General features: G+C 46.8%; 1 protein-coding gene across 8 annotated transcripts in view; it reads left to right on the forward strand.

Moving 5' to 3' along the window:
• LCA5L (lebercilin LCA5 like) overlaps positions 1–27,731 on the forward strand; it is a 976,100-nt gene that overhangs the window by 481,643 nt on the left and 466,726 nt on the right. For 5 of the 8 annotated variants that reach the window (XM_078656826.1, XM_078656822.1, XM_078656823.1 and 2 more), the window contains one exon: positions 3,123–3,213. The exons of 1 other annotated variant lie outside the window; for it this stretch is intronic. In XM_078656826.1, the coding sequence (XP_078512952.1) occupies positions 3,123–3,213 (91 nt within the window). Of the gene's footprint in view, positions 1–3,106; positions 3,214–27,731 lie in introns of all 8 variants that reach the window. 2 more of the 8 variants (XR_013599756.1, XR_013599755.1) reach the window with 1 other exon arrangement.

Here is a 27,731-nt window from a genome sequence, read left to right on the forward strand (position 1 = left end):
ACAGTAGAAAACACGTTTAAATATTTAGGGATATACGTCACATCTAACTCTGATGACTTTTACAAGCGGAATTTACAGCCACCACTTGACCGTCTCAAGCGCGACATAAGACACTGGGAATCACTACCATTGACTCTGCTGGGAAGGGCAGCGCTTTTTAAGATGATGGCTCTGCCTCCCTTCCTTTATATCTTGGAAAACACGCCATATCCTGTGCAAGCTTCCTATTTTAAAACAATTGCGGCACAGGCGTAGTGCTTCCTGATATATACCTTTATTACTGGGCAGCACAATTAAAAGTAATTAACCAATGGATACATCTTCCACAATCGGAACCGGCAATGATGGCGGACAGGGAGCAGTTGGGAGCGTCTGGTGTGCTAGCTCCTCTTTATGATAAGAAATTAGCTTTAACAAAGTCTGGGCCACTGCAACATACGCTTACATTATGGCATGCAACGCAGGCAAAGTTGGGGTGGCAGGGGGTATTGACGCAACTCACTCCACCATGGGACACAAAGCGGCTGGGAAAACTCAGGCACACCAAGGGTTGCGACCGTTGGGACGCTATAGGCATATCGACGATTGGGGATATGTGGGAGAAAGGAGAAGTAATCTCATTTGATATGCTAAGACAGCAATACGACCTAGCCCCCACTGAACAGTTTAGATATGTGCAGATACGACACGCATTACTGACAGAGATAACACCTGGCGCGGAAGTCCCGGAGGCGTCTCCTCTAGAGGACAGACTACTGACTGACTACATGCCAAAGAGAGCGACCTCCCTAATTTATCGTAAATTAGTAAATAATTTACCTGTCCCAACGGGAAACCTACGGGAAAAATGGTCTTATGACTTATGGGGAGCTTGATGAATCAGAATGGCAGGAGGCCCTGGCATCCCCAAAGGAAGTGGGCATTCCCTCACATCTCCATTTGGTGCAATTGCGCATATTACACCGCTCATACTATACTAGAAGCATTCTGCACAAAATAGGATGGATAGATCACCCCTACTGCCTGAGGGGGTGTGGTGAGGAAGGGACCTTTTATCACATCATATGGGACTGCCCCAGGATAGCTGAATATTGGGCACAGGTAAGGACCATGTCCCAATCAGAGGGAGTCTCCATGCTACCTGAACCCAGGAGCTGTCTTATAAATATATGGGAACCCAACGATCTCCCACGATCAGGACAGAAGTGGGCGACACTGGGTATGATGGTGGCCAAAAGAAACACAGCACAGAGATGGGGTAGAGCGGAGAGACCTACCTTAGCAGCATGGAGGGGGGATATGGATGCGGCCATGATAACGGAAAGGACAGTGTTTAGCAGCAGGGGTTACCCTAAAAAATGGAGACAATTTGGGGGGTGTGGAATGCCTACAAAGGCAATATCTGCGAACCACCACAAGATAATGAGGATGATAGTACAGACTCAGACTAGATCCATGAGCACGAGTAAAGCTGTGAAATGTATGATCTTAACTGTTGGTATACTATATTTTGGTGACTTTTTTTATAAATGTAACTGTTTCTGATGAGAAGACACTGAGTAAACTTTATTGTATAAATTATGAACATATAAGTTGTATGATTCAAGAAAACCAAATAAAAATATTTCAACAAAAAAAATTCTGTTCAGTTCTGCATGCTTCATGGGTGCGCCTCTTATTCTACCATATAAGTAGTATATTACTTGGGTGTGGTCAACCAGTACAAGACAGTAATAGTGCAGCCCAGGGCAGGATTGAACACACTAGATAACACAGTGACAGCGTTCCATGTTCTCTTGTGCTTGCCTGTTCACACCTTTCCTCCATAAGGTACAGAGAACAATCGTGTTTCTATAGTGCAAGGTGTATGTTGTTAAAAGTATTAATTATGATTTATTGTGTGATAGTGCTTTTTCCAGTTATCTCATGCAGTTGCTGTTTGTGTTCCAAAATCAATTTTGCATATATCCAGCATGAGGATGGGAAACCCTGCACAATGTACCTATTCCAGCAGCCCCATTCGCAATGGCTGCACCACTCAAGTAACCACCTTCTTCCTTTGGCTAGTGCCCTCCAATGAGGCGCGTGAGCAAGAACTCCTATTCTCCTTTTCACACCAGCCTCCAAAGTGCAGCTATACTTGGGTAAAAGTATTCTCCTGGATATTGCAATTATAAAGTTGGTAAACTGAAAGCACAAGTGCCCCTGAGTCATCGGTAAAGCCTTTATCCAGTCATGATTTTCTAATTAAGCTTTGCATGGCCACATCATTTTGCCCATATCTATAATTGGACAGCCGAAATTACAAATGCCATGATTCAAAGTGTTGGTTGCTCAAAAGCAATGACTTGATGAAGGTTGATCAAGTGACATTGGGCCACTTGGCAAAACTGTCAACATATGTGGAACTTCATAGTTCAAACTTAAGACAGTTCCTAAGGAATGCTTTATTCTCTTCGAGCATGCATAGTAGGTTACTGAATTACAAGAGATCTAAATTGCTTTGCAAATTTTACTTGAACCACATGAAGCTTTAGCAAATTGCCATGCTTTCATTAAATTGATTGATGTGCAGATATTGCTTTCTGATCATTTATTCATAATGCACCACTTGCTCGTTGCACACTCAGACAAATGCTAATAAATGTGGTGCAAAATGTGTAAGCAATGAGTGAAATAAACTCATTGTAAATTCTGTTCATGTAGTAAAGTGATCCGTCTGCATAATGTGACTGTTGTCTGTATTGTTAACAAAGCAGCATGGATGTCAATTAAGGGTAGCCAGGGGTAGCAGCTGTAAATCCTGGACCTGGCTTGCCCTCATGCTGTTGCTCTTCTCTTGCTACCACTGATCTCACAGGTTATAAACACACCCTTATGCATGCAATTTCTGCTCCTTGTCGGAGCTCCTAGCTCCCAACAGCCAATAGGAGACGTTTGAGTTGCAGGGGGGGTGGGGGGGGGGGGGGGGGGGGTGAGATGATTGGTCTAAAATGATCTAAATGCTGTCACTTTTGCTACCCCTGGCATTCTGACCAATTGATGTCCATGCAAGGCAGAGGATATATCATGAAGTATTGGTTTCTGATATGAATTGTTGGTGTAGTCTTTTCTGATTCCAGGAAAAGGAAAGGGAGCTGGATATTAAAAATATTTATGCAAACCGCTTACCAAAGGATCTTCAAAAATATGATTCCTCACCGCATCACAGAGGTATGAATAGTTTGTATGTACTCCAATCATCTATTGACAATAGATCTTCATATATTTTTGTTTTAAGTTTATGTTGTTAAGATAAACAGGCATTGGTGACTAATAGAGTAAACAGGCATTCCACAGCTGTGCAATAGTATACTCTTGGACAAAGTCTTCTTAGTACAACAATTAAATAGGAAACATTTTTTAGTAATACTGCTCAAGTTAAGAAATAAAGAGACACATGACACAGCTATCCCATGAAAAACCTTCATCAGGAGGAAGGGCATATAAGAAGAGAAATAAGACTTATCTACCCAATAACACATACCCCAGAGGCCATGTCTGACCCATCTACCCACCACCCACTCAATCTGCACTTTATTAAGTTACTCCGAGGTGGTCACATCTCTTAGGAATTTCCCCCATGATTGTTGACACAAAACATGCTGCCTGAACGTGGGTGAAGCTATATTTCTTTACCCCATATTCCACCCTGCTTTTGTGTATGTTAACTATACTTTTAAGGTCTTGGTACAACAGGTTTAGCTGTATGGCAACACCTCATGTCAGCAGACAACACACATGCAGCACAACAAAAAAATAACACAGTCATGCAACACACTACAAAGAACACATAACATAGAGAAAGGGGTTTTGGGTCAGCCCTCCTAGCCATTGGCTTGTTTGCCTCAGCTCCCCTCTGTCATTTGCTCTTTGGGCTGTCCCATCACATTTTAGTCCAGCCCATGCCATATTGCACATGCTTACATTTTACCCTTCCCATCTACAGATAGTCCTCTATATTCACGGCCTTTAGCCCAGTTTCAACACTTTGGTACTCTTTTCATACTTACAGGGTAGAGATACAGCACAGCTCTCACCAAGATCAGAAGAACGTGATTGCCAAAATGACAAAGTCCAAAATATCTGCTCACTTTTCCTTCCGTAGCTCTGTGTAACTAAAAACAAAAATCTTCCCCTTTGCTCTAGCAGCCCAAATCATAAGTGCTCCTCTCTGTGCCACCGCCAAACCTTTATTTTTTTATTGAAGGAACACCTCTTCATGCGACTAAGGAGTCCCCACCTGTGTGTATTTGAAGAATCCTTACTATGCTCCGGCAGCCCAACTGTAGCACTGCCTGTGCAGAATTAACACAACTCTGTTAGCCCTGACTGTCCAGGTGTCCCGATGAAGTACGGACACTGCAATAAAAGAACGGTCACTCCAACCCCAAGATACCCTGTCTGTACCCAAGAATGACTATGAGCATACTACACTCTACACCAGCCTAGCTTCGATAGACAATCTCCACGGCTGGGCAGAGTATCGTATGCACACGGAATCCACCCACTCCAGTTGCAGGTTCTACACCATGTCCACCAGTGCTCTATTGTTTGGACAGAGCCCAGCCTAGCCCAACACTTTGTCCGGCAGCATTGAAAACCTCGGCTTTGCAGAGACAAGAATGGAACCGACTAAAGCAATCAAGCACCCTGAAAGCCACACACAGTCACAATGATATGTGTAGAAAGGAGACAACGATTGCAAAGGTAACCTACGACAGTTATGCCACTTATTGTGAAGCACAGAGGCAATACCAGATTAATTTATTTGCGGCGTGATATAGACTATTTTTTTTACTATTATGTAAAATACAGTTGACAATTTAAGGAAAATATGCATAAACTAACTATAACTTTTGAACGGATACCTTTCCCTCAAATTGTTGGATATAATCATTAAACAATAAACGTCTAATGCATTTATTGAAATATTCACAATTAAAAACAGTATCTCCTCTTATAAGTGTACAACACACAACAAATTCAAGATGGCCACGACTTGACCGTCTTATTGAGCAGAGACAACGCCAGGCTTTCCTCTGCCATATTTGGAGGTACTATTTCATTCAAAATACATTGCGCATACCATTGCAGTTATAGTAGCTGCTATTAGAACTGAATTTTCTGCTGTTCTATTCAAGAAAAAGCTGAAATAAACTATCTTTTTGTTTCAGTTTAATTACTACTATCAAAATTCTGGCACATCTAGTACAGTAAATTAACGTTCCAAGATGGAGACTTCGTTTATAGTGGGCTTGTTTTGAATGTGCAATGGTAGAGTGAAATTTGAAAGGACTGTGATTGGGATGATTGTTACAAAATGTACGTCCCCATATGTGTTCCAAAGAGAAAGCTACAGAAACAAGCATTTGCAATGCAATCCGACTCGCATTTACGGGAGACCTATTGCATTGCAAGCGGGAGTGTGGGGGCGAGAAGGCACGGGCAGTGGGAGTGCTTGTACAAAAAGGCGTGGACTATGGGAGGGGGAAGAAGGCATGGGCAACGGGACTGCGGCATGAAGGGGGGTGAGAAGGCACGAACAACGGGAGTGCGGGTTGGGGGAGAAGGCATTGATAACGGGAGTGGGGGCAGGGGAGGGGGAAGAATAGTGCTGTAAATAGCGTGTACCGTACAGTGTAACCCTCGAAGTAAAGGGGCCACTAGCCATGGGAGGGTACAAATGACGACATGGCCATAATAAGGTGGGACTAACAAGCCTCATAATCAATCAGAAGACAGAATTTACGAAGGACAAAGACAGAAATCCCTGAAAAATATGGGTGGAGAGTGAGGGCAGCTTGTCTCCCATACTCTACTACTGCATGCCTCGCTCGACCTAAAGAAAGAAAAAAACAGGTCATATCTTCAGGTGTCTTGCAAGGAGAACCTTATGTCTAAGATATGAGTAATGCATAACAATTACGTTTCAATGTATACATTCAAGGCTGAGGTTATACAAAAATAAATGGACTAAACGCATAATTGCAAAATACTCTTTTTTTAAATAAAATATTTATTAAGTTTCAATACAATATAGCATGAACATATTCCTGTACATAATAAAGCAGCTTAGCATCGCACTACAGCACTATAAGAAATAATCATCATTATGCATTCATCAATTTGTATTTTTCCAGTGTTTGTTTTGGGGTCCCTACCAACCATTCAGCAATTAATCCTCTTCAGCCGAGTCCGAATCATCACCTTCCCTGTCCGTAGGTGGTTCGCAAATATCACCCCTATATTTGTTCCATGCCCCCCACATCTTGCACCACTTTTTAGGGCAACCTCCACTCGGGAACACTTCCCTCTCGGCAAACATGGCTGCATCTATGTCCCTTCGCCACATTGCGAGAGACGGAATTTCTGTCCCCCCCCACTTTTGCGCTATGTTTCGCTTGGCCAGCATAATCCCTAGTGTTACCCAAACTTGCCCTATGCGCATGAGGTCATTCGGATCCCATACATTTAGCAAACAGCGTCTGGGCTCCGGTAGAAGCGACACCCCCTCCGATTGTGATATGGTTCTCATGATCTGCCTCCATTAATCTGTTAATTTAGGACAACCCCATATGGTATGGTAGAAGGTTCCCTCTTCCCCGCAACCACGCAGACAGTAGGGGTGTTCTGCTCTTCCTATTTTATGCAAAGTACCTCTAGTGTAGTAAGATCTATGTAAGATGCGGAGTTGTACTAGTCTTAGGTGCGCGGGTATGCCCACCTCCCTTGGGAATGCCAATGCCTCCTGCCACTCCGAATCGTCCATATCACCAATATCTTGAGGCCATTTTTCTTGCACTAATTTTATGGGGTCAGGTATGTTATTCACTAATTTACGGTACGTAAGTGAGGTTGCCCTCGTCGGCATATATTCAGTTAGCAACCTATCCTCCATTGGGGATGCCTCTGGGACTTCTGTGCCGCTAGGCAAGGGTGTCCTGATGGCATGTCTTATTTGCGTGTACTGGAATATTTCTGAGGATGGCAGTTCGTATTTCTGCTGCAAATGCTCAAAGGTGATTATCTCTCCCCCCTCCACATAGCTCCCACTGTCGATATCCCAATATCATCCCAGCTATCAAATCCCTTACAGTTTCTAAGTCTGCCTAGCTGTTTTGTGTCCCACAGTGGTGTGAACTTGGTCAGTACTCCCCGCCATCCCATTTTTGCCTGTGCCGCGTGCCACAACCCCAGCATATGGCGCAATGGACCAAACATTGTCGAGGTCACCTTATTGTCATATAGAGGGGTAAGCATAGCTCTCACGCCCAGTTGCTCCCTGTCTGCCTTGAACGCCAGATCGTCCTACGAGATATGCACCCATTGATTAATCACTTTTAATTGCGCCCCCCAATAGTAAAGTCGCATGTCGGGGAGAGCTAGCCCCCCGTCATACCAACCTCGCACTAACTTGGTCTGTGCTATGCGTATCATGGGGTCCCATCGTATCCATGCCACCAGAGGCTCCAAAACCAGCGCAAAGAGTAACGGTGATAATGGGCAGCCCTGGCGCGTGCCCCTTGCTAAGGGGAAGTCTCCAGAAACATGACCATTGGCCGTGACATGGGCCACTGGTTTGGTGTATAGGAGCTTAATCCAAGAACAGAATTTTGGACCGAACCCTAAATGTTGAAATACTGCGAAGAGAAAGGGCCACTTGACCATGTCAAATGCCATATGAGCGTCTAGTGATAGCACCACTGCCAGTTCCTGCACGTAGTTTGCGCGCGCAAGAACACATTTCTCTATTCTGCCTCTATTGCTGTGGAAGTAAATGGCCACACTTACCCCGTGTGAACCACCTTTTACATAATGACTGTCCAGCCCGGGTTACTGGGTGGCCCAATATGCTCTAAAAACAATTTTTTTGCAGTCACTGGACTGCAAGGGCCATTAAACTAAGTAATTTTTCCCGCAAGATGTTTTCTGCTAAATATTATGTCCGATAAAGATACTCTGTCCTACATTCAGGACTACATTGACAAGATTAAATGGCCCCTCTTTTCTTGCTAAAACTCCGACCAGAATAGTGGATGCCTTACAAGAGAAGATAACAAAACTAGAAAGGATAAAGAAGAAACTAGTACGTACACAATTACATGGGCATTTAATGAAGGAAAATGTGCAATCTAATGTAATCCCGGTGGGGTTACAAATTGGGGATGAACCAGTGATACTCTTTGAGGATACAAAATGCAAAACCCATTTAAGCTTTGTGGCCAACTACTGCTCATGACATTGCAAGTTTCTAGGCACAGACACAGCACTCGAACATAAGTTGGAGAAAGAAATTGAGGAACTCACAAAAGAAGTCTTGGATGACACTGCACTCACAAATGCTAAAGAGGCCCTAGAGGCACTTGAGAAAGCATCTGCAGAATTTACTTTAGTTTCCAAACAAAGAAAGCTTGACAAACTAGCGAAAGATATAGCCAAATACGATAAGAGCTTAACATACCCATACCTGAAGGAAGAGTACCACAAACAAGACGAGTCAGGGAAATACGTGAACTGAGGACAGAGGGACTACAGGAAATACACCACCTTTTCTCATACATCCTTTTCAGATAGCTCTGACATTGAGGCACCTGGCCCAAGCACAACTTCCAACCAGGAAACATCGAATCTTAAAAATCTAAATTTTTTAGCCAGAGATCAAGGAGAGAGGGTGATCCAGAGATGCCAGAGGGGCAGGAACCGGGCCAATTCCTATCAAGCCCACGGAGAACACCAGACGCTGCGGCAGCAATTCTCTTGATAGGGCAAGATATAGATATATCTACAAATACCACACCTAACCCTGCAAACATGGCCCCCATTTCAATCTATCTAAGCACAGATTAACAGCTGATGAGATTGCAGTTCTAAGTAGGGGAGATACCAGTTTTAAGTATGGGACTCAGCTTTGTTCCGACTGCCCGTACTGGCTGATGACGGCTGATTAGCCAGAAACCAGTCCCAGGATGCTTGTTTCCGGTCCAGGGAAGACATGGCTTGGCAGTTCGGGCTGGACTGTTCTCATGAGGCACAGGGTCAGACTGATTTGCATATGGCCATGTCTGAACCGGGGTGGTGGAGTGAGCTAAAGAATGATGATGGATTAAACCCAGAACAGTTAGTTGACTGGGGGTGAGTGCTTGTAATGTTCAACACTCCGTCCATCGCCCCCGTTTTGCTAAAATTAGAGATAGAAAGATTTTTCAGAAAAGTTTGCCTACACAATTGACACCACTAGTTCCTTACATGACACCACAGATCTTACAGCGCCGTCTACCTTCACACCACCATCACACACTATGCTTAGTGAAATTCTAGCTTCTGAGAAAATCGTCATGAAGGACATAGATGCATTTAGTAAGCAGAGGATATATTTAAAATGTAACCTCACTTACAATGAAACTATAGCAATAAAGGACCTTCAAAGAAATACAGAAGTTGTGATTAAATCTGCTGATAAGTGTGGTGGGATAGTTATCTATGGTACATCTGAATACAAGAATGAGATACTGTCCCAGTTGAGTGACACAGCCTGCTATGAAAAAATCTAGGGGGACCTTACTGGTATAGCCAGAATCACAAAGAAGGGTCTCGAGCAAGGCTTTATAAGCAAGAACGATGAATAAAGAATAACCGAGAATAGGAGTACTATATACCTTATCAAAAGTTCACAAAAGAGAGACAAACCCACCAGGAAGACCCATTGTGTTGGGTTGTGGGTCCATTTTCGATCTACTATGCCAGTATTTAGATTTTTTCCTAAAACCTTTTGTACCCCTAACCAATTCATATGTTCGAAATAGTTTGCATTTTATCAATATGTATGAAGGATTAACATTCAATACAGCCACAGATATCATGGTCACCATGTACACACAGTCCCTATATACTAGTAATCTTCAAAGAGTTAGACTAGATTCTAGACTCACAAAAGCAACCCATACGGGTACCAACCAGGTTTCTACTGGCATTGTTAGAATAGCATTGTTATTATTACCAAGTCAAGGGTTTGCCATGGGCGCTGTCTTCGCCCCAGATCTAGCTAATGTATTTATGGCTCATTTTGAGATTCACAGAATTTTTGTAAATGATAACCCCTTCATAAACAAGAGTTTTGAAGTGGTCCAGATACATGGATGACTTTTTTTGATTTTGAGAAGCCCCGTTGAGGAGTTGAACCTTTTTCAGAGATAGCTTAACACCCGTTCCAGCGACATTTAGTTTACAGTGGAACATAACAAGATTGATATCCCCTTTCTGGATTTAAGAGTAAGTTCAGAGCAAGACAAGATTTTTGTATCATTGCATAGAAAACCGACCGAGAGAATCACCGTACTACACTACACAAGTGTGAGTAGCTGGCTTGGTATATGATGCACACTCATGTAAGTGGGCACCCGCTTCAATCTAGACAACCCTTACGGTGATTTTAGTGGCTTTAGACAACCTTAAAAAGCTCTCTAAATGGTAGCTCAGGCTTAGTCCAGAAGGATTGTAAAGCAGCTTGTTTTACCTGAACATAATCTTATAGGCATAGATTAAGTGAAAAAGAAACAGTGTATTTATAAAAATATTTATTATAAGATACTAATACATAGATATCTCCTAACCGGAGATAGACACAATGCACACAATACTTTGCAGTAAAAACAGGTAAGTAGCACGTTATACACAGTGGTCACCAGGGGGAGACCAAACCTTATACTAAAATAGTGGTATGCGAACCATGACTCAAGTCAAGACTATACCCAGAGGACGTAGAAGTGCCGAGTACCTAAGGAACCACCCGAGGTAAGTAACCAGAAGCCCTGTGGAGGCCGTGTGCTAAGTAGAATTACGACCTTGTGATCAATGCAAGTCAATGGGTAAGTTGTGGTTGCGATTTTAAAGAAGAAGGATCCTTCTCAGTGCACCCAGAAGAAACCCTGTGGAAGACAGAAGGTTAGAGAGCCACCTCACCCTTGGATACCTTAGGAACCAAGATACTTGCACCAGGGAAGCTGGGTACATAGGTGTGAAGTGGCGTCGGAAACCGCTGTCGAACCCAACAGGACTTTAGAAAGATGCCGCTGCTGGAGAAGGTGTAAGTGTCCATTGGAACCCAAAGGTGGATTTTTTTATTTATTTTATTTATTTAAACTTATAAGGCGCGCAGCTACCCGCAGTGGGTTTCCCGGCGCCAAGGGATAGACTAAAGAAGAAAAGAACTGCCAAATACGCTTGCTAAAAGCACTGCTCAAATCACTGCTGAAAAAGCCATGTTTTTAGTCCCTTGCGGAAGCTAAAGAGATCAAAGATGGATTCAAGATGTGAAGAACCTGCAAGCACAGGGGACAGAGTCTATGCCACTCAGAAGTGACCAGGAGGCACGGAAGACGAATGCCCACCGATGTCGGGTGTTGCAGGAGAGCTGACAGTGATCTTGGAACGTCAGCTGTATGGACCAGTTGAAGCTGTGGAAGACCAGGAGCTGTTCATGAGCTGTCCCACTTCGGTTGTTGAGAGTTGAGGGGTCAGTGCCTGCGAGAGCGCCAACAAGCCTTGACAAATGCAACCAACGTGGAAGTTGAAGGTGCAAAGTCTGGACCAGCAAGGTCCAGGAGACTCACAACAAGCACGGGAGTCAGAGCAGGCCCAAGCAATCAGGGGAACCCAAAGAATTTAAAGATGATCCTCAAGCCGGAGGCACTGGAGTTGCGAGAGGACCTCGAGCAGCTCACCAAAGATATAGGCCCACGGTACAATTGATGTGGTGAGGACAAACTCCATGGTCACTGGAGATGCTTGAGGTTGGAGCTACTTTGAGCACAAAGATCTTGGTGGAAGGAATCCAACAAGCCTTTGCAACTGCAAGTCGAAGTAGTGCACAGGGGTTTGGTTCATGCAGCTCCAACGCGGAATATTACCCTCAAACTTGGTGAGAGGACAGGGCAGGCCTCGAAGGATGTGAAGATCCACCACCTGTGTTGCTGAGCCTTTCGGAGTCTGGGGGAGCCCAGGATCAGCAGACCGGTCAGCTTAGCTGCAGATGCAGGGAAGTGACTCCTTCATGTCAAGGGAGGTTTCTTCAGGTGTCGTGGATGCCCAAAGGTCTTGGAATGTTCCTGTATGGTGCACAGGCATGGACGTTGCAGCAGACGAGCTTGGCGACAAGATCAGGGGCCGCAGAAGTCTTCTCGGTTGCAGCCTCAACGCCCAGAGCGGAGTCCAGAGTGCCCAGACGGTAGAAGAAGAAGTGGTGTCTCAATTGAATCTTCTCCCACGACGAACCTAGGTACCCACCCACATGTAAGCCCTTAAATACCCTAAGGAAAGGGTTGGGACGATTCAGGGGTCCCTCCCTAAGGAGGGGCAGGACAAGGGCAAGGATACTCCCTTGTCCTTTGTCTAGTTTTGTGCCAGAGCGTGAGCCAACGACTCCCTGAACTGGTTTGAACTGGACTATGCAGGGAGGGCACCAAGTGTGCACTGCACGCAGACAATGTGGTGCTGGCAAGCGCCCCCACCCTGCCCCAATTCACTAAACTCTGTTGTCTGGGAGTTAGTCACACCTCCCTGTGACAGGCTACCTATTCTTCTGCCTTCCCCTGCCTGAGCTTGGCTCAGCAGCAGAAGGGCTGAAACGTGTCTCTGGCCGGCAGCAGCCCTAGCTTGCTGTCCGGGTCTGGAAGACTTGTACCTGGAGCACCAAGGGCCTTCCAAAGAAGCTTTACGGTGCATGAAATCATACCTCCTACACCGTTTACGGTGTGGGGGTATGATTCCAACATGTTTGATACCAAACATGATAAGATTAATTACAGCCAGTTTAAAGATGGTCACCGCGTATGAAGCAGTGCCCCTCTGGGGGGCGTGGCCATGGAGGCGCCCACGCCTGGACCACGCCCAGCGCCAGACCCCTGGCCGCCGCGAGCGCCATGACACCAGACGACGGTACGACGCCAACCTCCTCCACTCACTCAACCCTGGCCGAACATACAACTGCTTATCCAGTATTAGGGGTGTCTTTCATGGATTCACATGCCTGAATCATTCCCCGTCGTCGAGACGGGAGCCTCCGGTACATAAAAAAGTAATGTCCTATAGACATACATAGAGAAAATAGGCCTAAGGGCCTCCCCTTAGTAGCCTTTCTTAGTCCTTATGTAAAAAGGACCAAACTCTCCTAGTCAGCCAATCAGCTCCGACCTCCCTCTAGAACCTTCCTGGGAGGAGCCTCAGTCCCTCAGATTTTCTACCGCACGTTGTGCTAAGGGAGTCTCCTCTGAGCTCTGCTCAGATTCTGTGTTTTTTTCACTTAATTTGGCTTTTCTACTATGGATTATCTGCAAATACATTCTTTCTCTTCAAATACTTTCTTTAAAGAAGGTTTAACAAGGGAAAGAACGGAAGAATTCTGTTTGGAGCCTGCACTTCTTGTTCCAAGAGGTGGCTCTGCTCGGTTCCTCACACTCACAGACCAAAGGCTACAAGGTATGTTGCTTTTTCAAGTGACTTTTGAAGGGTCGTGAACAGAGGCTGTTAATATGGTTAAGGCCAGAAAGGAGGTTATTTATTTTCTCCAGTTACTGCGATGAGGTGTTGCCCTCAAAGTCCAGGAGACCTCAATAGAGAATCTCCTCAGACTCATTCCTCAGGGTACCATCCTGAGAAGGCCCCAAAAAAGACCGCTCAGGGGTCTTCCGGGCGCAGTCCTTCAAGGATCTCCCCACTCTGTGGGAAAGGAGAGTAAAGGACTTGCTTTGGAGAAATATCGGACAAAATAGACGACGTATATGCCGTCTATATCCCCTCCTCTGGTCATAGGATCGTTCAGAAAGGCGTCGTCTATACCTCCTGAGGTACAGCCTAAGAAGCCATCGATGTCAAAACCATCATCATTACAATGAGAGCGTCGAGAGGACATCGACGTCGACGACGAGACCGCCGACGACACCATGGACGTCGACTTCGACACCGTCGACGTCGACGAAGGCGAGGACCGTCGACGACGGCGAGGACCGTCGACGGCGAGGACCGTCGACGGCGAGGACCGTCGACGACGAGGACCGTCGACGGCGAGGACCGTCGACGGCGAGGACCGTCGACGGCGAGGACCGTCGACGGCGAGGACCGTCGACGACGAAGACCGTCGACGGCGAGGACCGTCGACGGCGAGGACCGTCGACGACGAAGACCGTCGACGGCGAAGACCGTCGACGGCGAGGACCGTCGACGGCGAGGGCCGTCGACGACGAGGGCCGTCGACGACGAGGACCGTCGACGACGAGGCAGTCGACGTCAAGACCGTCGACGTCAAGACCATCGACGTCGGCGACGCAACCATCGACGACAGCCTCTCGGAACGAAGGCCTGTCTACGGTGTCAATGATGGCTTCATCTACGAAGACTACTCGACATGTCTACGGCCTGTCTACGGTTTCGATGATGGCCTCATCTACAATGATGGCCTCATCTACGAAGGCGCATTTTCGTGGGCGCGTCTATGACAGCCTGTCCAACGGCAGCCTGTCTACGGCGGCCTGTCTACAGCGTCTACAGGGCCTAGTCTACAGGGCCTAGTCTACGAGGACCTAGTCTACAATGACCTAATCTATAGTCTACGATGGCCTAGTCTACTGGCCTACTCTATGGAGGCCTAATGATCGATGGCCTAGTCGTCTACGAAGGCCTAGTGCTCAATGGCCTAGTCTACGATGTCCTAGTCTACGACGGCCTAGTCTATGACGGCCTCGTCTACAAGGGCTAGTCTAAGGAGTCGACTGCTCGCCTACGACGCCCTGTCTACGGTATCGACGATAGCCTCATCTACGTAGGCTCATCTTCGAGGACTCGTCTACGGCGGCATAGTCATTGACGACATCGTCTATGACAGCCTGTCTGGTCGACCAGGGCCTTCTTTAAGATGGCCTAGCCTAAGATGGCCTCATCTACGCGGGCCTCGTCTACGTGGGCCTCGTCTACGATGGCCTAGTCTACGAGGGACTCGTCTACGACAGCCTCGTCTAGGTTGGTCTAGTCTATGATGACCTCATCTACGACGGACTCAGCTACGAAGGCTAGTCTACGACGGCGTCGACGGCCTTGTCTACGAGTAGTCTACGACGGCCTCATCTATGACTGCTCGTTTACGACGGCATACTCTCTGACGGAGATCTTGTCGGCGAACTCGTCAACGACGGAGGAAATCCACCAAGTCTGTAATCTCTTTTAAGGGGGTAGGGTCATCTATGACTGCGCGTCTACGATGGCATAGTCTATGACGGCTACCTCGTCGACGGATTCATCGACGAAGAAGGAACTCCACCACTTCTGGAATCTCTTCTAAGGTGGTATGGAGAGCTGCTCACATTTTAAGATCTCCATGACCTCTCAAGAACAGGCCTGCTTCTTGTACGTCTTCAAAGAACCCTACAAGAAGGCAGTAAGGTCAATACGGGTTATCCATTACCTCTAGTCAGAAGAGGTAAGGGTCCGGTAGTACCCCTCCTCTGTATCACTGGTGATCCCTCCGTTGGAGAAGAAGTATAAGGCGCCAGATACAGCACCGGCGTGCTTAACAGGAACTTTCTAAGCCGGACTCCGTAGGCCACAGGCGGCCTAGAAAAACTCCGGGGATCCTTCGACCCCGTTGTCACCTCCTCCTGATAAGGAGGGTCTAAGAGTGGACAACCTTACGAACAGGTTTTCCTCTGTGAACGTTCTAGCGCTCTTGGTACGCTAGCATGAAAAAATTGTGGGCACACTGGCCCCATACCAGCCGGTATTACCAGACTCATCCGAAGAGGAAGTTAGGTGGATTCCGCTAGAGGCGGTGCATTGGCGTTAAACCATAGACTGCGCGAGGAATATCGCTATGACAGGGTTCCGCAAGTGGCTGGACCAGCAGTCTTGCGGATCCAAGGAGGGCCCTTTCCGTCCTGAGGTGCAAACAACGTTTGTGGACAGGCCAGATGAGGGCCGGTCACTATTGGCACGAAAAGTTAACGAAACAGACAATGCGAGAGCTTTGGACAATCCTCAGTATATGAACCAGTCCTTTAGTACAAATGGAGGAAGAAGAAGGTCTTCCCTCAAAGGAATTTATCAATTCCAATCTTCCTGCTCTTCAGGCCAGAGTAGACCACAATGCCTTCAGTCGCCGACAATAGCAAAACAAGCACCCATCTTCTGAGAAATTGTCTTCTCATGGAACGGGCAGCGGAGATATCAAGATATACAGCTGCATCTACGTCTGGATTATGCTGTAGAAAGGAGCTATAGCGAGAGTTCCTCCTCCTCAAAGGAGCTATAGCGAGAGTACCTCCTCCTCATAAGGGAAAAGTTTTTTTTTGTTCCCGCTTCCTTTTTAAATCCAGAAAAAAGATAAGAGGAGGAGACCAACCTTGGGCTTCAGAGACTTCAACACCCTCCTAAAAGAGGCAGTTGTTTCGCATGGTAATCCATGAGGTCCAGCAAACAGGACGTTTACTTCCATATCCCACTTCACAGGAATCGCTAAAAGTACTTACGATTTGCAGTAGTGGGCAGACATTTACGGTTTCGCGTTCTGCCTTTCGAGCTCAAGTCTGCACCACACATATTCACGAAATACAGTTCCCTGGGAGCGACATAACTAGGACACCAAGTCTTTCGGTTTCTGAAGGACTGCCTGCTCAAGGCTTCATCCTTAAAAGACGTGTCCAGGTCTCCCAACGCCTGCTTTCAGTTTTCGATGCTTGGATCTCATCCTCAATCAGGAAAAATCGGTCATGAAACCTTCTCACTACATCAGTTTCCTAGGTACATCAGTTTCCTAGGTATAACCCTGGCCACACGGTCAGCAAAGGTTTTCCCATCAGAGAGTGATAGTGTATCCTCCTGATTCCTCGCTCTCAGCTACGAACGAGACCTCTACAAGAGGCGCTATCGAAGCAGTGGTTACAATCTACAGGGTCATCTTGCCACGTAAAAGGGAATCCTCACATGGCCGGAGTCCTACAATGAGGAATATCCTCTCAAAAACTGTCTCAAGGCTTGTCACTCCTACTTCCGGCGGTTCCTCACGTCGTCACAAAATGCGGAAGGTAGTCTCCTATGGAGAAGGCACTACATATCAATCTGCCTGAACTGCTGACGGTCTTCCTGGGCCTTCAAGCTTGCCTACCAAGAATAAGACGAACAATGGGCTCACCGATGCGTTCAGCAGGCAGAAACCATTGTAACAGGGAGCTGGACCAACAAATCATTGGCCACATCTGCTCCAGATAAAACACGCCGCAAATGGATCTAATTGCGACGTGAATGAAAGCCGAAAGCCCACACTTCGGTAATTGGATAGGGAATGCATCTCCAACCGCATGGCGCAATGTCTTTGCGTAGGCCTTTCCACCATTCCCGATGCTCCCATTGTCCCCAAGACAAGGTTGGTGGAGCCTTGTATTCTGATTTTAATAGCCCCAATTGGGCCGAGGCGACATTGGTTCACAGAACTCCACCACCTATCCCTGTAGCCGCCGATCCACCGGCGGCAGTATCTATCTCTGCTTACTATGATCGATAATGCAGTTCGACATTAGGGTCTGAAGTCTCTCTGGTTGGTCGCCTGACCCCTGAGTTCAGGGTTCCACAATCGGAATAATCCACAAGACTGAGTGCAGAGTTCCACACTCGGAATAATCCACACGACTGTAGACATTCTTGCCAGAGCAAGTGCGGATAGCACATGAACATATTCCCGGAAAGGGAAGCGCTTTGTGTCTGCGGTGTCGACCGCAGAAATATGCTTTTCTCCACATCACTGGTGCATATATTGCCTTATCTATCCATTACAGTACACTTAACAGTGCTATCTCGTTATAAAAGAATTCAAACGAGCCCATCGCTCTGGTCAAGCAGGTTGATTAAGCAAGTTCTGAAACGTTTATATAGATCTTTCCCGCCAGTAAGGATGTTGCCACCTCCTGGCATCTCAATGTGGTTCTTACCAAGCTCATGAAACATCCGTTCAACCAGTACACGGAGCTGACCCAAAGTATGTCTCGTGAAAAATCCCCAATAAGAGTCAGTGGGCTACAGGCGGTTTTCTATCCAGAAGAGTGAGCGAGCTCCAAGCTCTGTCCATTCAGGAACCATACATGCAGTTCAGGAATGCTAGCATGGTGCTGAGACCGAACCCAAAATTCATTCCAAAGGTGCCTTCAGACTTTCATCTCAATGAGCCAATAATCCTTCAAACTTTCTTTGCGAACCCTTCAACCGCAGCAGGAAGGGCTCTACATTCTTTAGATCTCAAAGATGTCTCAGGTTCTACCTAGATAAGTCTAAAACTTTCAGAAACTCTTCACAACTGTTCGTGGCATACAGCAGACCAAGAATGGGCCTGTCCCTCACGAAACAAAGCATCTCAAGATGGATCTCATCAACGATTGCATTCTGCCATGACCAGGCCGGACGGCCTTTGACTGATCAAGTCACTGCACATTCCACCAGGGCGATGTCCACGTCAGCAGCACTCTTCGCGGGGGTGCCAATCTTGGACATTGGCAGAGCGGCGACCTGGAAGTCACCGCACACTTTCTCCAGCCACTACTGCCTGGATATCGAACTTCAGAAGGATATGGCAGTGGGTCAAGCGGTGCTTCGCCATCTCTTTCAGTGAGGTGAGCCTTCCTACATCCCGCCGTCCAGGTATGCACATTCCTTGCTCTTGTGATACTATATGTGATGATATATGCATTGTCTAACATGACTGCAGAACTGATTTACATCACAAATGTGCATATCTAATTGCTAACTATTCTGATTCAGGCATGTGAATCCATGAAAGACACCCCTAATACTGGATAAGAAATGCGTTACTTACCTGTAACAGCAGTTATCCAGTATTGGTGTCTTTCATGGATTCACATGCAACCCTCCCGCCTCCCCGGGAAGGACTCACATCCCTCTCTGACAACATTACGCCTACCTAGCTGGGTGCGTACGAAAATCTGAGGGACTGAGGCTCCTCCCAGGAAGGTTCTAGAGGGAGGTCGGAGCTGATTGGCTGACTAGGAGAGTTTGGTCCTTTTTACATAAGGACTAAGAAAGGCTACTAAGGGGAGGCCCTTAGGCCTATTTTCTCTATGTATGTCTATAGGACATTACTTTTTTATGTACCGGAGGCTCCCGTCTCGACGACGGGGAATGATTCAGGCATGTGAATCCATGAAAGACACCAATACTGGATAACTGCTGTTACAGGTAAGTAACGCATTTCTTCCAGGCCACCCTGAAGCTCACCCATGGACCTTTCACCAGCCGATCCTGCAGCTTTACCAGCCAACCCAGACCTGCACGTCCTGCCCCTCCCACCAGGGCAGACCACAACCACCTCAGATACATACTACTCAACACCCGCTCCGTCCCTAAACATGCCGTCAAACTTTGGGACCTTCTTGACTCATCCTCCCCGGACGTCGCATTCCTGACGGAGACATGGTTGAACCCCTCATCGGCGCCTGACATTACCATAGCCATCCCGGATGGCTACAAGATCACCCGCAGGGACCGCACCAACAGACCGGAAGGAGGAATCACCATCGTCCACAAGAATACCCTCAGAATCTCGACCAGCACTGAAGTAACCCTCGGCACCGCCGAACACCTGCACTTCCAGATCCACACCGATCCCAACACCACCCTTAGAGGAACCCTTGTCTACAGACCCCCCCGACCATGGCCACAGTTCAGCGACTCCATCACCAACATCGTCAGCTGGCACGCCCATGCCTCCACAGGCTACATCCGCCTTGGAGACCTGAACTTCCTCCTCAAGAATGCCAACGACAGCAACTCCACCGCCCTGCTAGACAACCTCGCCAACCTCGGACTCAAAACAGCTCGTCATGACACCCACCCACTCTACCGGACGCACGCCCAACCCCATCTTTTCTGCCAGCCACCACATCATCTTCAGCCACACCACTGGACCGACCACCGCTGCATTCACTTCTCCTTCGAGAAAAACACTGCATGCAACCACCCGCAATGAATGCCCCACCGCAGCTGGAACAAGGTCACCGACAACCACCTGATCACTCCCCTCGCCCGAGACCCACCAACCGACCACACCGACACAGACACAACTGCCTGTAACCTCAGGCGACTCAGCGACTGCACCAACACTCTCACCCGATCAAGAAACCCTCAAACCAACGTACCGACAGAAGGACCATCTGGTTCACCACCGACCTCCAGACATCCAAGCAGACCTGCCGAAGACTCGAGAAGAAGTGGCACCACGAACAAACACCAGACAACCTCACAGCCCTCAAGAACGACAGCCGCAGGCATCACCAACTCATTCAAACCGCCAAAAGGACCTCCTTCAAGGAACGCATCGACAACAACGCACACAACAGCAAAGAGATCTTCAACATTGTGAAGGAACTCGCCAACCCCAGCTCTAACGACATCCTGCAATCACCAGACCTCTGCGACTCTCTAGCCACCTTCTTCGACCGCTAGATCATAGACATCCACAACAGCTTCAACACTCAGACCACCCGACCGCCGCCGACACCTCAGACTCACTGCCCCCCAGCCACACCGACCTCCTGCTCTCCTGGAACCTCGTCAACGACTAATACACCACCAAAACCATGAACACCATCCACTCCGGCTCACCGTCAGACCCCTGCCCTCACCACATCTTCAACAAAGCGAGCTCCATCATCGCACCCCAACTCCAGAATATCTTCAACAGCTCCTTCGAGACCGCCAGCTTCCCGGAGAGCTGGAAACACGCCAAGATCAACGCCCTACTCAGGAAACCCAAGGCAGACCCAAAAGACCTCAAAAACTTCCGGCCCATCTCCCTGCTCCCGTTCCCGAAGAAAGTCATCGAGAAAATAGTCAACAAACAACCGACCCACTTCCTCGAAGAGAACAACACCCTGTACTCATCCCAATCCGGATTCCACAGCAACCAGAGCCCCTAAACCGCCCTCATCGCTACCACCGACGACATCAGGACCATGCTGGACAACACCGAAACTGCGGCCCTCATCCTCCTAGACCTCCTAGACCTCTCGGCGGCCTTCGACACTGCCTGCCACAACACCCTACGCACACCCCTCCACAACGCAGGGATCCGCGACAAAGGCCTGGACTGGATCACCTCCTTCCTCATCGACAATCCCCAGAGAGTCCATCTCTCTCCATTCCGATCCAAGATCACCTGCGGTGTACCCCAAGGATCATCCCTCAGCCCGACCCTCTTCAACATCTACATGACACCGCTCGCCAACATCATCCGATCGCACGACCTCAGCATCATCTCATAGGCCGACACCACCACCGCCAAAACCAACTTCCGCGAAGGAATGAAGGCCGTCGCCGAATGGATGAAGAACAGTTGCCTAAAACTGAACTGGGACAAGACGGAGGTTCTCAACCTTGGATCCACCCCCTCTGCCTGGGATGACTTCTGGTGGCCGGCCTCGCTGGGAGCGGTGCCGACACCCACCGACCACTCACGCAACCTGGGGTTCATCCCGGACTCATCGCTGCCAATGACCCAACAAGTCAACACCGTCTCCTCCTCCTGCTTCAACACCCTCCGCATGCTTTGCAAGATCTACAGATGGATCCCACAGGAACCAGAAGGACGGTCACCCAAGCCCTTGTCACCAGCAGGCTGGACAATGGCATCCCCCTCTACGCAGGAATTCGGCCAACCTCCAGAAAAGACTTCAACGCACACAGAATGCCTCCGCATGCCTCGTCCTGGACATCCTCCGCCACATCCACCTGCGACAGACGTAGGACCTGCTGACTTTTAGGAGACTTTTTAAGATCTGGCTGTTCGAGCAGTAGCAGTCCCCCCCCTCTTAGAACCTTGAGACCCTCGCGGGTGAGTAGTGCGTTCTACAAATGTTTATTGATTGATTGATGGCGGACGTGCTCTGCTAGAGTTCCACCGCTCATTCCCTGATATCCTCAATTTATCCTGAAAAACACTTCCCGGGGCCTCGAATGCAAGCTGAAAAAGGCCCGACTAACCATTGCACCACTTTTGAGTGATCGTCAGCGGCTCGTGAACTATTGAAAGTCGGTGAACCCAACTTGCACTGGAGGCGGGCCATCGGAACTACGCAAGCCCAAGGCCGCACTAGAGGATAGGTGAGATGAGGCCTGGATAACGCGGTGGAGAGGGCGTGTATACCCCGTCACTACAAGAGCTGTATAAAGCAGGTGGCAGCGTTGGACACTCTCAGATGAGCGGATGCTCTTTGGTGAAATAATCACGCCGATAGGGAGGTCCGGACCTAGAAGTGCGTCAGTGGTCCGGGCTGGGTAAAAGGCAAAGACAAATTGTGCGGAAATGTAAGCAAGTCAGAGGTGAGCAGAAATACCATCTAGATAAAGCAGGAGCACATGTCTATGGTCTAAATCGATGGTTTACACCCCAAGGCAGTGAAGAGGCCGAAAGTGCCTGGGGTCACAGACCACTAGACGTGGTAGATTGGGTGTATCGGACCGGGAGTAGAAACTGCTCAACGCAGAGTTACAAAGGCAAGTACTGCAACCACATGTCGGACATGGGCCGCATTCAGTTGGGAGCGGGGGGCAAACCATAATCTGCCTCCATCCCGCTCCCAATCGGATAAAGCGTTAAATAAAACATCTGTAGACCCCCACGTCCAGTAAGCTCGACACAGTGCTGGCTGCCGTAGAGAAACTGAGCGCCATGATGGAGCTGACAAAGGCGTTGCACGAGAACAAGATAGATAATGTAGCCGTAGAATTAAACCTCCTGCATGCGGACCATAGAAAACTGGCAAGCAAAATACACGTTGGAGGACACGATGGTGGAACCCCCCCCCTACAGTCCAAGATGCAGATAAGCTCCTCAATGAACTTACAATTAGAATAAAACTCCTGGAACATAGAGCAGAGGATTCAGAAGGCCGCTCCCAGCGCAACAATGTGAGGATCGGGGGCCTCCCAGAGGTAGAAGAGGGGAGGGACGCCAAGTCTTTCGCAGAAAGGTGGATTCGGGACCTACTGCCAGAGGGAGCATTGTCACAATATTTTGTTGTAGAATAAGCCCACAGAGTCCTAACTCAAACCCCCCTCCGGGGGCGGGTCCTAGACTGTTCCTATTCCAGGTCATGATCTATAGGGACAGGGACGTGATACTACTGGAGACTAGAAAAATGCAGAAAATCCAAGAAACAGGCAACCATCCAGAGATACTATTCAACCAAATGTTCCTCTAAATATCTGTAGATAACGACAAATCTAATTCCTTATTCCAGAATGAAGAGAAAAAGTTTATATTGTCCTCTGCATAATTATTCAATTTGTTTTATTAAAAAAAAGGACACACTGTTGGATGACAAAGCAAGTGTTTGACTATACAATTCTAAATCAGATAGCATTTAAGGGCAAATTATTTGGAAATTAATCAAAGATTGAATTACATAAGAGTTCATACTTATAAATATCTGATGGCTGCAACCTAAATGTTTGCTGTCATTCATCAAAAATTAAAAGGATATTGTTATGATAAATATCTTTTAAACCAAAAATACCATCTTTAATCCAGGATTGCCAAAATTTTGAGTGGCAAGCTAGTTTTAACACAAGATTATACCATAACGAAAAACTTGATGTAAGTGACTTAGGAAATTGGAAAATTGAGTCTAAATCTTGTCATATTAATTTTGTAGACTTCAGTATTACTGATCTTTTTTTGCAAAGCTTTAAAGGTAGTCATGGTTAGCAATGCAGGTAAAGGTGTGGTAGTTTAGCAAATCATTAAGTTAAGCATTTGCAGAAGACATCCAGTTTTTCGACCTATGTTGCCCGTTTTACGGATTCCATTTTGTCTTTCTATCGGCCATTTTGTATGCCATGAGCTCTGTCCTACCTTCCTGTCAACTGCTCTTGAAATCTGCCTAGAGACAAGATATGTTTAGTCTCCTCTACTTTGCACATGCTCAGAAGAGCATACAGCTGTCCCTAGCATGTAACTGTCAGGATGTGTTTACTCCAACTAGCTAACTAGTAGCTCCTCCCACTTGTTTACTGTGCATTTTCTGTATGACCTTGTATGTGCCTAAGAACAGCAGCTTGTACTTTTACCGCCTTCATTTGAGCCCCTGTGTGGGTATAAAAGGACCCAGCACCTTCTAGTCAGTGTGCTACCTCATACTATACCAAAGGGTGTTGTATGATTGTAGTTCCACCTCAAGAGGTTTAATAAATTCTTTCTTTTCTATTCCAGTTTCTGTGCCAACTTCTTACCATTGGTCTAAGGACTCTAAGCAGAGAAGGGCGAATCCTTTGCACTAGTAGGCCTGGCTGGGGCTTGCTACCACAAATTGGCGCGTCCAACGTGGGGCTCATCGGCGACTCGGATGCCTGAAGGACTGGTCGAGACGAAGGATTGGAATCTCGCTTTGGACGTGATCACTGCCAGAGGAGACCCGAGTCTTGGCATCCACTGCGTTTTCCCTTTCTTTCTGATGTGACCATCCTGGTGGTGCCGGTCCTCGACTGAGATCTCTTCTGTTGATCCGCTGTGTAGTGACCGTTTGGTCGATTTGAGAACTTGGCAGGAGGAACCTGGACACTATTTCACTGGTAAGAGACGTTTTACGACACTTGCTGTAAATATGACGCTTTGTAATTAGTAAGGTAGTTTAGATACGCGTACTACAGCATTTTTCTATGTCTTGGCCAAAAGTTTGAAATGATTCTATGTAAAGTTGATATATGTCTTTCAACACATATAGGCAGGTAATGAGGAGATTTTTCTCTAATCCTATGAAATTCGAATGGCGCAATGTACAAAGAGTACTTTAAGCGCTACTTTTTTTTATAATACTGAATATTTTGCACTATTTTCGGCATGCCTGTTTTTAGCACACTTCGTAAGTTGTGTTGCTTTTGTAGTGGTACTAATTTGAAACTTGATAAAGCACAACCGACCCCCCCCCCCCCGGAGGGGACGCCTAATAGGGAGATATGTATATTAAATATGGTATTACGTCCATAATGTTCAGCACATTGTGGAATAAATACACCCGTAAGGATCCTGAGTTGCGTTGGCCTCTGCATGGGTCATTCGATTTGCAAAAGATTCAGTATGTGGAGCAACGAATGTTCAAGCAAAAGGCTAGGCAAGATATGTTTGATTGTGTTCGAAAATGGGAGAAAGAAGTGTGTGAGCGAATGAAGCGTGAAAAGGCCTTGATTGAAAAAGAACAGCGTAAAAGTGTGCATGCGAAAGACTTAGATATGAAAAATAAAGAGATGAGAGAAACTAAAGAAAGGGAAGATAGGGAGCGTCATTTACAGGTAAAAGGCCAATATGCTATTCGTAGGCCTCTCTATCCTATTCTTAGTAAACCCAACATGATTCTCTTTTGTTGGATCATTCTCCACCTCCGTATATTTTCCCTTCTGCTCCTAATGAGTCAGATGAGGACTCTCCTACAGATCAGGATAAAGCCCAAGACACTCGCTCAATGTTAACTACCGAATGTTCCTCTGAGATTAGATCTGCGGCGCGAAAAGCGGATCGGGGTACTCTCACTGCTTCTGAACTTCTAGATACTATTAAGAATTGGTCAGAAAAGGAACAGAAATATTGGCTACAGAGGTTGTTGAGCGATTTAGGAAACATTCGGTGGAAGTAGAGCCAGATGATATAGCAGCTGATTGTAAGCAATTACGTGAAGGTTCTTTTGTCTTTTCCCAGGTGGCTGACACGATCAGACGCTTGGTTAAACTACGTGATGAAGCAGTCCGTTTGCGGAAGGAGAAAAAGGCAGCAGACGCAGCTGCACAAATATCTCAAATTAATATGACACGAGCACTAACGCCCAAAACAGATAAGAATGTTGTAAATGTGAAACCCATGCGGGAAGCCGCGCCTTTATATGTTCCTCCTAAAGGAACAGGCACAAGTGATGATAAGACGTCTATTGATGCGAAAAGGTATTTTATTTATAATTGGGTTTACACTCCTTGGAAGAGAGCAGATGTCATGGCTCTTAAAAATGCATTGCCTGATCCGCGAAAGAATCCGACAGCTTTTTATGAAGAAATTGAGGGTGCCATTGGCTCTTGTATTATGACTTTGTCTGACATTGATTTGTTTTTTGGATTAATATTATCGCCTGATATGTGGAGAACTGTGCGTAAAATTGACGATCGTGCGGTATTTGGAGCATTGTGGTCAGATATAGAACAATCAGATAAAGATAGAGAACCTGCACAAAAACCGTGTCAGCACATTTTAGATCTTCCAGCAGCTATCTTGGTTAAATTAAAGATGATTATTCCCCCTAAAAAGATTGATTGGACTATGTTAGCATCCTGTAAGCAAAAGACGGATGAATCGGTTTCAGACTTCTTCACACGCTTTGAAGAAGCATTCCACAATTTTAGTGGTCAGACATTGACAGATGACACGGGCAGGCATCTGTTCGTTGATAAATATGTCACAAACCTTTTGCCAGAAATAGCTAGTCGCCTAAAAGCCAGCGAAGGTTCATGGACTACCTCCTCTCCGGCTTCTCTCCTAACTATGGCTCAGTATTATGAACGACAGGAATTAGAAGCAAAAAGTAAAGAGGATAAAAAATCTAAAGAGTTAAAAACAAAGGTTATGATGGCTCAAGCTTATGGCCCACCTTTCAGAGGTGATAATAGAGGAGGACGTGGATCTTATGGTTTGTCTTTCCCTCCCTCTCCTCGTGTAGATTTGTCTATTAATCACTGTGCGTATTGCAGACAATTTGGCCATTTGATTTCTAATTGTCCGGTGCTACGTGCCCAGCAGGGTTCATGTGGTTGGGGACAAATGGGAAATCACTCAGGATATTCAGGGTCTAGAGGAAATACAAATGATCGTGCTAAGTTTGACGTTAATACACGTAGACAAGAGGGGGCTAATACTTTTGACAGACGGAATCAATATCAAATGTCCGATTATGAGCCGTCTGATTTACAAGATTCTGCTTATGCATAGGATTGCCTAGGAACGGGTAAGGAATCAGTTGAAGTTCCAGTGGATCAGAAGGGTCCCTATGTTACAGCACATGTTTTGGGTTTTACTGATCAGTTTCTGGTTGATACAGGAGCTACTCGTAGCGCTTTGTCTAAACACTTGATTCCTAGGGCTCCCCTGTCTGGCTTAACTATTACATCGATAGGTTTTGATGGAACATCCACCCTTAGCCAATTGTCACAAGCACTTGCACTCCATGTTGATAAGTTTACTGCTCCATGTCCATTTTTGCTTTCTCCAAATACACCAGATAATAGTGTGGGTCTTGACATGCTCAAATATTTCAGGGCCACGATACGATGTTCTCCGGAAGGAGTACGGGTTATTTTAAATGACAACCACCCCATGATTGAGAGATCCTGTATTGTTAAAGAGGACATTGCCCTAGCTTCACTCCCTAGTACTTTGTGGGCTACTTCAGATACCGATGTAGGACAAATGGTTATTCCACCAGTGCATATTAGTGTCAAGGAGGGTGCTATACTGCCTAGATTGCCTCAGTATAAAATTTCTCGAGAAGGAGAGGAAGCACTTACACGCATTGTTCATGACTTAATTAAAGTGGGGGTTGTGGAAGAAGTTCCTTACAATGTTTGCAATAGTCCGATTCTTCCTATTTTGAAAAAAGATACTGACACTA

The sequence above is a fragment of the Lissotriton helveticus genome, chromosome 8 (genome assembly GCF_964261635.1).
Source record: "Lissotriton helveticus chromosome 8, aLisHel1.1, whole genome shotgun sequence".
Taxonomy (NCBI): Eukaryota; Metazoa; Chordata; class Amphibia; order Caudata; family Salamandridae; genus Lissotriton; species Lissotriton helveticus.